General features: G+C 46.7%; 1 protein-coding gene across 1 annotated transcript; it reads right to left on the reverse strand.

Annotated features, from left to right (window-relative positions):
* Positions 1-163: 163 nt before the first annotated feature.
* On the reverse strand, positions 164-11,698 carry LOC103189727 (ras association domain-containing protein 8). Its single transcript, XM_042342147.1, has 4 exons — positions 11,596-11,698; positions 7,498-8,384; positions 3,567-3,699; positions 164-1,723 (listed from the first exon to the last, which is right to left on the reverse strand). Exons 1-4 carry the CDS (start codon positions 11,696-11,698, stop codon positions 1,623-1,625), a joined length of 1,224 nt encoding a protein of 407 aa, XP_042198081.1. The 3' UTR covers positions 164-1,622.

Genomic DNA, 11,698 nt, shown 5'->3' on the forward strand with positions numbered 1-11,698 from the left:
AATAAACCGGGACAACATACATTAACAGGAGGTCAATACCAAACCAAGACCTGAAACTGATAATTCATTCACCGTTGACAATCGCATTGAATTTTCACCTCACCCACCACTGAAATAAAATGGAAAATTTTGGGAATTTATTTGTGAAAAAATAAATGCGTCAACTCTAAGTTTTTCAAAGGTTCTTTAAACCTGCAAATACACAATGTCCTCAGAAGTGGTCAGGTTTCTGCACCAGTTAGCCAACGGCATCGCAACAACCAACATGGGGAGCTTAACGGTGTGAGGACGTTCCAGCGCCTTGGGACATCCTCCTGACTTTAAAGGCGCTATACAAATGTAATTTTATTGTTGTTGAAGCTAAGGAGGTTCCAGCAGTGCAGCACACAAGTGGAAGTCTGCAAATATCAGTCTAAGATGTGTGCACAGCCGCAGATACTCATAAGACCGATAAATCATCAGAGCTACATCCCATGCAACAATGAGTTACCTATCTGTGTACACAAATGCACACAATGGGGTTTGTGTGTTCACTGATCCACACAATAGGCTCTCTCCGTACACTCTATGCACTCAGTGGGCAAACAGCTTGCACCTATCAAACTGTACTAGACAGTGAGGCACAGTGTTTGGCAATATTGCTGCCAATGGCCACCTTATCTATCTTGATAGCTCTGTCTGTGGAGGTGGAGAATACATTACCACCCCGAGAGCTGGCTTTACTCTGGCAGCATTGGAGGGAGGAGATAAAGGTCAGTATTTTGCAAGCCAAGGTTTTCTGCTCACCAATACTGAATGAGCGGCACACATCAACCCTGGGATCAGAACGGTCTGCAGACACATACACACTTGGCACACGTGTGATTATGTATGTGTGTAGCCATTGGTACAGTGTAAAGAGGATACATTTCACAGCATTGACAGACGAGGTGTTTCTGCTACAATAGTCTCTGCCATGTGGCATCAGACACACAGACAATGGACTATATCCACACAGTCTGTTAGTCTCAGTCTCAAATATAAGATCTTCACACACTCACAAGCACATAACTGATCTTACTCAATACCAGATTCACTCACAAAATTGGCACCAACCATACTAATGGTGCTAATCCTTTAGTTAGGTTGAGTTTAAGGTTGGGCTGAAAGATGGTTGCGAGATGCCACCTGTGTGAAAGGCGCTCTATTAATGCAGGTGGTGTTGTTGGCAGTAGTTAACAATAGACTATCACTGCTATAGGGTGTGCACACTATCCTAGTCCCAGATCCAACATGCACTCACAGTTACTCAATGGAGTCCGCCAGTACATTGGACATGTCATTAGTTTCCATTTCAATCTCAAACCCAGATCCAAAGACACAGAATAGCCTCATGGAGTGTTGTCAACTGGTGGGCCCTTCCATGCAAGTTTCCCTGGAGCCTAGTTACCACTGGCTAAAGGTTGGGTGGCAGGAGATTTTAAGCATGCGATGTACGCTGCCAAATAAAACGCCTTTCTCTGCAATACTTGATTTGTCTCCATTGGAAAGGGAGCAGAGCTGGCACCAGTGTTGCTGATGCTGGGATGAGGAGGGATCTTTGTGGTATTCCTGTAGGTTGCACTGAGCTGGCGACGAAGAGTTTATACGTAGATTCCTTCCTGGTTGAAGTTGGAGATCTGGAGATCCTTCACGTTGGCAGGATCCTGTTGACAATTGAGGGGCGTTGGCTGGAGTAGAAACTCTGAGGAGAGAAGAGGACAGGAGTGAAAGAATTAGATTGGTACATAACTGGTCCTCATACTATCAGAGGACCAATCTGTGCTAGCATTCTCACCTCTGAGAAGGAGGTTTGTGGTTCAAGGTCCATGTCAGGATGTTGAACTCACACTCTAGGCTGACACTCCAATACAGTACTTGAGAATTCTGAAATGTTGGAGGTGCCTTCCTTCTGATGAAACATTAATCTGAGGCCCTGTTTGACTGTTCATGTGGTCCGTTCATAAAGAGAAGGAAGTTTTTCCTGGTGTCCTGGCCAGCAATCTCACTTATAAAATTAGTTATTCACATGGTTGTTTGTGGGACATCGCTGTGTGCAAATTGACTGCTGCGTTCACCCACAAAACAGTCATGACACATCATGGTAAAGTCCTGTGAAGCACTTTGAGACATCTCAACAATGTGGTAAGGCATGATACCCACAAAATACAGTCAATTCACTTTACTGTATATTCTGTGAAGTGCTTTGAGACGTGATAAATATATCAAATGCAAGGATTATTATTACACCAAAGGATTATTACCATTATTACTGTACTATTATTTCTTGGTTAGCTTTGCCATATTCTCAAGGACATGAAGGCATTTTAAAGTTAGAAAGCAGTTCTTTAAGTCAATCCACTGGGAGCAAGTGGAGCCTGGTAAGGAATGGCCATCTGGTTGCCTACAAATACCCAGTGACTACACAAATCCTGTGAAGCACTTTGGGAAATGTGGTGTTATTAGATATAAATTCAAAAATTATTATTATTTGTAGGCAAGAGGCCCATTTGCAGCAATGTCACCCCAGACAGTAATAACAACAACTACAACAAATTGTATTTATACAGCACCTTTCACTTTGAGATGACGTCCCAAGGCATTGGACAGTCAATGGTTTGCATCCGAGCTGGGGGTTGGAATCAAGAGGGGTGGGGGGCCAAGGTGAATGAGGTGGGAAGATGATCAAAGAGGAAGGCCTTGTGACAGGCCTTGAAGGACACCGGGAGAAAGTCTCTTTTCCTTTCAAATAGGCTTTAGTCAGAAAGTTGTGTGTTCAAGCCCCATGTCGCGATTTGGACTCGCAAGGTCTAGACTGACACTCCAATACAGTTCTGGGGTGTATTGCATTATTGGAATATGGCCCTTTGGATGAAACGTTAAACCAAGGTTCTGTCGGCCTGTTCAGATGGATGTTAAAGATCCTGTGGCACTATTCGAAGAGTGAAGTGTGTTTCTCCCGATTCCTGGCCAACAATCCCCCAGATACATTTGATCATTCACTTCATGGTTGTTTGTGGGACACTGCTGTGCCAAATTGGCTGCCGTGTTTGGGAGGCAGGACCTCAGTTTAACATCGCACCCAAAGGACAGCACCTCTATCAATGCAGCAATCCCTCAGAACTGTATCGGAGTGTGTCAGCTTAAACGTGAGCTCACAGATCCCGACATGAGGCTTGAAAACACAACATTCTGACCTGGAGGCGAGAGCACGAGCAACAGAGCAAGATTGAGAACCCACTGAAACTAGTGAAGAAGCCTGTGGACAACTCTGTAGTAGTAGTAATAATAATAATCCTTGCATTTGTTATAGCACCTTATCACGTTGTTGAGACATCTCAAAGTTATTTTTGAAGAGATTATTACCCACGGAAAAGTGATGCACCAATTGACTAACAACAGGGTTCCTACTTATTGCTCGGTAAACAGAGGCATGTGGAGTAAAGAAATTTGCCTAACGTTTCGCCCCACCCAGGAATTGAACCCGGGTCCTCGCAGAGCGAGTGCTCTCACCACTGAGCTGCAGGGCTCTTTCTGCATTTGCTCACCTTTTCCCTTAGCCTGAGCGGGAGCTTCCTCTGAGGGTAGAATGCTGATCCTTGAGCCCGTGCGTTGAATGAACTGCAGGAGGTTTATCTGTCGCAGGTCCTTGGTCACATCCTCCAGCTCCTGTTGTTTCCTCTGCATCAGGAAAAGAAAAGCCGGCATGTCTTTGCGTTCTACAACAGACTTATTGCAAGTGCTTGCACTTCCCTTCCAGGATTGTGTTGGGAATCGCTGCGATTAATGCAGAATCAATTGGTATTTAAAGTATTTAAGTTCAGATATTTAAACATCTCAAAGCATTTCACAGAATATACTGCAAAGTGAATTGACTGTATATTTTGTGGGCGAAACACGACAGCCAATTGCACACAGCAATGTCCGTTGGGGAGTTGGGATTAAACAGGGTTGCGATAGTAGTTAATCTGTGCATTTGATATTAGCATTTGAGACTCTCAACAATGTGATGAGGTGCTATGTCAAATGCAAGGATTATTATTAGCATCTATAACTTCTCAAAATATTTCACAGTATTTACTGTAAAGTGTAGAGACTGTGTATTGGTATGCAAACACAACAGCCAGTTGCGCACAGCAATATCCCGCAAACAGCCTTGGACTGAGTGACCAATTTTGTTTGAGGGGATTGTTGACCGGGACATTCGAATAGTGTCATGGGATCTTTAACGTCCACCTGATCAGGCAGACGGGACCTCGGTTTAACATCTCACCTGAAGGACGTCACCTCTGACAATGAAGCACATTCACAACACTGAACTGGAGGGTCAGCTACAAATTGAGCTCAGAAAGGTGGAAAAAGGGAGTAAAGGCTCACTGAACCTTCTCTTAATAATATTACTAGTGATAATAATTCTTGTATTTGATATAGCGCCTTTTCACATCTTTGAGACATCTCAAAGCGCTTCACAGAATATACTGTAACAAATCAATCGTGGATTGAGTGTCCCTAATTTTTTTAAACGTGATTATTACCCCCAGAAACACAACCTGCTCTCAGTTCCCACCTTCCTGGCGAATTTCAATGAAATCAAGTTCACTTGCAACAGACTCTTCTGCAGTCTTGTATAGGCCAGAAGTATGAACTTTGTGCATTGTTTGAAGTTTCTCTAATAAATAAAAACATCCTTGGCTGCTTAAACCTTCATGTGAGATTGTCTTCTGGTTACAGGCCCCCAGGCTCCTCTTCTCCTACCCCCTCCTCTCTCACCATCATCATGACCAAAATGAAACCAACCATCTGCTCCCTCGACGCCATCCCTAACTCCCAGCTCCACCTCTTTATGATATTATTATTGTTGTATGATACTGCAGTGTAGGAAGAGTTAAAGGTTCAAGGTCCGTGAATGTTCAGTGTGATATTTAACATAACGACCTACCACCTGATTGCAACCTGACTGGCATTATCTCAGCTCCTCTCTGGCTCACACTGGGCACAGTAACCCTGCCCGCGAGGCAGATCTGTAACAGTGACAGAATGGTGGTCTCCGTCATTGCCGTGGCAATTCCCTTGGGAAGGGGGGGTGGGGGGCAGAGAGGAATAAAAGCATTCCCTGAATTGCTCTCCTGCTGACGTTTAATTGACAGCTCCGTGCTTCACGCTCTCTAACCCGATAAGGTTGTTCCATTTCGATGCATTAATTAAGCAAATGTGATTGAAGCTTGAGATAGTGTCAGGCTGTGGATTATGCTCATACACCAGAGGTAGTTCCACACAGACCATCACAGCTTTCTGTAAATCAAGTGGAGTCCAGTAGTGGAATGGTTAGCATGCTCGCCTCGCGAGCGTAGAGGACTCAGGTTCGATTCCCGGGCAAGGCGAAGCTTTGTTTCTTTGCTCCACAGACCTCTGTTTACCTTGCGGTAAATAGGAATCCGGTTGTTAGTCGATTGGCAGATAGCTTTTCTGGCAGTAATAATCCCTCAAAAAAAATTTCAATCCACGTGTTTGTAGGACACTGCTGTTCCCAATTTCTTTATTTTCAGTACCAGCCTTTCATGCGGAATTCCATCAAAGGCCTCACTGAAATTCAGATATATAGCATCCACTGTCTTACCCTCGGCAAGCTCCTTTGTCACACAATCAAACAGAAACAGTAAATTAGTTTGGTCTGACCTCCCCTTCATAAACCCATATTGACTATATTTTATCATTTTATTACTGTCTAGATGCTCCATGATTTTGTTTCCAACAAGAGTCTCTATAACTTTACCCACAATGGTAAATAATGGTAATAATCCCTTAAAAAACAATCCACGCGTTTATAGCGCATTGCTGTGTGCAATTCGCTGCTGCGGTTTGTGCACAAAATACACAGTCCCTGCACTTTACACAGTCCCTACACGCTCTTTGAGACGTCTCAACCATGTGATAATGCGCTATAATCAAATGCAAGGATTATTATTATTATTATTAAATTCATGTATTAGAAATCCTTGGGCCAATCTTCCTGCCTGTCTGCCTGTACAGTCAGATGTTAAAGATCCCACCACACACACCTCTTGAAAAGAGGTATTTCTGACCAACAATCCTTCAGATAAAACTGATCATGGTTGTCCATGGGACGTTGCTGAGCACAAATTGGCTGTCAAATTTAGTGTCAATCCATGTTTGTCCCTACACCTTAAAGATAAGCACTTTGAGACGTTTCACACGTTATAAGCGCTGGATCAGTTGTAAGGATTAGTGGAGTCCTGTAGCTCAGTGGTTAGAGCATTCGCTTTGCCAGCAAGAGACCTGAGTTCAATTCCAGGCAGAGGGCAAAACCTTGGGCAAGTTTCCTTACTCCACACAGAGCCTAATAATAATCCCTTCAAAACAATAATAAATTGGTTATTTTCGATCCACGACTGTTTGTGGGACATTGCTGTGCGCGTTCGCCCACAAATATAGTCAATTCACTTTATAGTATATTCTGTGAAGCGCTTTGGGACGTCCTCCCGACGTGAAAAGCGCTTTATCAAATGCAAGGCTTATTATTATTCTTGTTGTTTTCCTGCACAGAGTGAGTTACTGAGACGGATCAGATGGGTATGCGATTGAGAAGCTCTCCAGTGCCCTCAACTGGTGAACTTGCTCAGATACCTTTGCCTGTGAGTGTCCAGAGACGGCTCGGTCACACAGCAACAACGTGATATGTACAGCGATGTCATGCAGGAGAGCGCCTCAGATGCTGTGACTGGTGTGCGGCAGCGGGTGGGGGGGGTGGGGGCGGTAAGGGGGTGAACATGTATTTAATACAGACCTCCACACAGCAGGATCACCCCATCTCTGTATGCACAACCTTGTTGGAGCCAATCAGTGGCCCAGAGGTAAACGCACTCCAATTTCTGTCTCAACGCTCAGACCCACGGCTGAACTGCGTGTGTGTGTGTGTGTGTGTGTGTGAATGTCACAGCTCACACCTGATGACTGGGCCAGATGCTGCAATCACCCAGTGCCTGTGAAAGAATGCACCCCAGTGTGCCAGCCTGGGACAGTGCGAGCACCCTCACAGGGTCCAAGGTGCTACTCCGATGCAGGGCTGGGGCTGTGTTGCAGTGTCGGAGGTGCTGTCCTTTGGATAAACCCAGGTCCTGTGGGATCTTTAACATCCACCTGTCCAGGCAGACAGGCAAGAACATTGACCCAGCGATTCCTGCTTCATCAACATGAGTTGGTAGGAGTTGCACGGGTCTGTCTGGAGCTAAAAGTGAGATATGAGCACAGTTCACAGGTGCTAAGATAATAATAATAATAATTCTTGCATTTGATATACCGCCAATCTACTGGTAACCGGGAGTAAGGAAACTTGCCTAAGGTTTTGCCCTGACCAGCTCTCACTTGCGAGGCGAGTGCTCTGACCACTGAGCTACAGGAATCCCCAAGGAGGAGGAACAGGAGCAGTTGGTGAGAAGCTGGTGTGACCGACCCACTGACCTGTATTTCCTCTTGCGCCATCTCGACGGCCGCCTCCACCTCCTGCACCTCCTCCTCCAGCCTCAGGCCCTCCTCAGCCGTCACTCTCAGCTCTTCCTTCAACTCGAGGAGCTTGTCGGCGAGCTCCGCCCCCTCCCCAGTGCTCTGAGCCTCCCTGTGAGTCTCAAGAGCCTCCTCCAGTCCCCGAGCATTGCCCTCGCACTCCGCCAGCTTCTCCTCGCACTCCCTCAGCCTCGCCTCCACCTCCTCCAGCTGCTGCCTCAGCTCCGCCCTGTGGAGCTCCTCTCCTTTCAGCTCGTTCTCCCAGAATTCCACCTGCTCGGCCCCTGGCCCTGGTCCCTGCAGACGGGCCGCCTCCTGGCTCTCCTCAGGCTCTTCCCTCGCTTTCAGCTGCTGGATTTCCCCCTCGCTGGCCTCCACCTGTGCCTGCAGGCTCTGCAGTGCCTCCTGCTGGCTGGCGAGGCGCTGGCTCAACCCCAGGGCCGTGTCCTCCCCCTCACCCTCCGGCGGGACTTCCTTCTCAGGCTGCTTGACCTTGACCTTGCATTCCCTGCCCTTGCCCAGGGATTCCAGCCACTCTCGCGCCCCTTCCGCAAAGGTCAGCGATTTCCTCTTGGGCTCCTTGGCGGGATGGTGGGCTTTCTCGCTCTTGTTGCGCAGCTTGGCCAGCGGGGGGAGGCTCTGGCGATGCAAGTTCCTCTCAGGCCCCCAAGCCTTGGCCACCGGGGCTCTCTGGCTGAGGGATGGCCCCGTGCGGTTCAGGATCAGCTGCACCTCCTTGACTTGTTGCCCCCATTTACTCAGCGATGCCAACAGCTTCTCATCTGGGGTGAAATGCCTTTCAACGTCTTTCCGCTTCTCCTTCAGAGTGTACCGTCCCGGGCAGCCTGTAGGCGGGTGGGGGGGGGGTGGTGGGGGGTGGGGGGGGGGGGGGGGCGGCAGTGGGGGGAGCGGAAATGTGGAGGAGAGAGACAGAACTTGTCTTTATTGTGTTTTAAAAATAAAAGAATAATCGTTGCATTTAATACAGCGCCTTATCACGTCGTCGAGACGTCTCAAAGCGCTTCACAGAATATATAGCGGAGTGACTGTGTATTTTGTGGGTGAAACGCAGCAGCCAATCGCACACAGCGGCGTCCCTCAAATGGATTGAGTGACCACATTTTTTTTTTTAATTTTTTTTTTTTAAATGGTTTATCTTTGCATTATCAAAACATCGGTGCGGCCGGGGGCAAATAGTCAACACAATTAAGCAAATGATCCAATTTATTGAACCGTCCTTGCATTTCCATTTGCCTTTGTTTGGTGGATGCTCCAGTCCTGGGTTGCACTGCATTGTCAGAACTGCAGAAATTCACAGCCCGGCTGAAGCCCATCATGTCTGTGATGCTCTATTGGGAGACCATCCATTCGGTCCCATTTACAAGCCTTTTCCCAGGCTCTGCTGATATGTCAGCCTGGTGCAACGGTAGCCTCTCACCTCTGAGTCAGAAGGCTGTGGGTTCAAGCCCCACAAGGGAACGTGGAATCACATAATCTAAAATGAGATTCCAATGCAGCGCTGGGGGTGTATTGCATTGTCCAAGGAACCGTCCTTCGGATGAAACGTTGAACCGTCTGCCTGTTCAGGTGGATGTTAAAAAAAACACTACTCAAAAAGAGAAGGGAGTTTCTCCTCCTGGTGTTTTGGCCAAAAATCCCCCCAAAAAACTGGTCACTCACTCCATGGCTGTTTGTGGGACATTGCCGTTTCATCCACAAAATACACAGTCACTCTACTTGACAGTATACCCTGTGAAGCGCTTTGAGACGTCTCAATGACATGATAAGGTGCTATATGGAGTCCTGTAGCTCAGTGGTTAGAGCACTTGCCTCGCAAGCGAGAGACCTGGGTTTGATTCCCGGCAGGGCGAAATGTTGGGCAAGTTTCCTTACTCCAGACCCCTCAGTTTATTCAGCAGTGAGTAGGAATCCAGTTGTTAGTCAATTGGAGAATTGCTTTTTTTGGAGATAATAATTGCTTCAAAAAATTAATAAAACTAATTTGGTCACTTCAATCCACGACTGTTTGTGGGACGCTGCTGTATGTAATTGGCATTTCGCCCACAAAATATAGTCAATTCCTTTACAGTATATTCTTTTAAGTGCTTTGAGACGTCTCAAATATGTGATAAAGCGCTACATCAAATGCAAGGATTATTATAATACATTTTGATTCATAAAATGCCCTTCATGTCGGGAGAACATTTTATTTATTAGATCATTGAAAGATAGTTTAGTCCCATTTCCTTGCTTTTTCTCCATTCCCCTGTAAGGGGGTAATGAAAATATTGGCTTAATGCAGTGTAATAATTGATCTCTAATGTAACCTGATCTGAAAGCATTCTCTCCCCCAACGAGCAGAGTCGGACGCTGGAAGATGCAAGTTTGTTGTGGAATTCAACCTCACTGTGCGAGCCTAGGGATGGTTTACGGGAGAGTCAGAGGGAGAGAGACAGAGGGAGGGAGAGAGACACAGAGGGAGAGAAAGAGAGAGACAGAGGGAGAGAGAGACAAGAGGGAGTCAGAGAGAGTCAGAGGGAGAGAGAGTCAGAGGGAGAGAGAGAGAGTCAGAGGGGAAGAGACAGGGGGAGAGAGAGAGTCACAGGGGCGAGACAGAGGGAGGGGGAGAGTCGGGAGTGGGGGTGAGAGACAGAGGAAGAGAGAGACAGAGAGCGGCACAGAATGTGATTTGAACGACAAGGCAGCGACACAGAGGAAAGAGAGAAAGAAACAGAAGAGAAGAAGGAAGAGACAGATAGTAAACAAATAAAGAATCTGTGTCTTTTACGTTGGAAGGACACCTCAAAGCATTTACTGGGAAGTGTAGTGACTGTGTATTTTGTGGGTAAACACGGCGGTCAATCAACACAGGAGTAAACAGTATGTTTTATATCAATGAACAATATCCTAACTTACTCCAAAATATGTACGAGTAAAGACACAAAAATATGTCTGGAAACGACACAAAGGAGAGAGGACGGAAACCAGAACAAATCTAAGCAACAAACATCTGGGGAAAACACTGACCTATCTGCAAACAAGACCTCTGGTGTTCATTGGTTGCAGTGTGACCTCTCTTTCTCCGGAGGGAGCTGCAACCCTTAACAGGCTGCTTTTTATTTGTTCAGCCGGGTGTCTGAGGTGTGCGGAAACCCATCACCGTGGTTAAGAGTCTCCAAACCAAGCTGGGAATTCCATGCATCCCACCACACATGGAAATCCCAGAGATAGATGCTCTCTCCTTGGAGGGACGTATCCTGTTTACCAAATTCCTGAAAATTATTAGGAGCAGGTTGGCGAGAGCCAAGGTTTGGGGACCCCAGAGTGTGCGTTGGATACAAAGGAAGGACTGCAGTGGGAACTATTACTCTGTTAGTCTACTGCAGTATCTGTGACCTTCCACAGAGGGAATAACTTCCACAAAGCCCAGGACTGCAGTGACTTTTAGATTGAACTGAAAGTTGCAAACAGTTGAAAATGTTTCAGATGTTTTCCAGAAACATTGTGAAGAAACATAATGAAAAAAATATTCCATTCCCCAGGGATGGTCTACAATCGTCTCCTTGGTCTCCTTGGAGGCTGAACTGGTTTCAAGGTGACATGGCTGGCAATGGGATGTCGGAATCGAGCCAGCCCTCTGTGATGGTCTCTAGTCTGGTTCCTGAGCCAGGCAGGTCCGCAGTATCCCAGGACACTACCGCTCACAGCACAGCCCATCGGCAGGACCTGGAAGGACACAGCCCTAACACATAGGGTGGCCCTGTCTGGGTAAGCAGTGGGAAAGCTTGCCAGACAGCATACAGCAAACGCTTTTCTGGGGGTAGTAAACCCTTTAAAAAAAATAATAATTTGGTCTCTCAATCCATGACTGATTGTGGGACATTGCTGTGCGCAAATGGCTGCTGCCTTTCGCCCACAAAATACAGTCATACACACTTTACAGTTTATGCTTTGAAACATCTCAACTGCGCGATGAGGCGTATATGACATGTAAAGATTATTATTATATTTGTTACTATTATAAACATATAAACAGAGAGCAGACCCTGTCCTTACCCATGGCTTGTGCCAGAGCGATGACCACCTCCTGACAGGTGGTGTTCTCGTTCACCCCACAGACCACCCGCTGGATTCCGTCCACCCACACCTTGAGCTCCAT

Source organism: Callorhinchus milii, unplaced genomic scaffold (assembly GCF_018977255.1).
Source record: "Callorhinchus milii isolate IMCB2004 unplaced genomic scaffold, IMCB_Cmil_1.0 Scaffold19, whole genome shotgun sequence".
Classification (NCBI taxonomy): Eukaryota; Metazoa; Chordata; class Chondrichthyes; order Chimaeriformes; family Callorhinchidae; genus Callorhinchus; species Callorhinchus milii.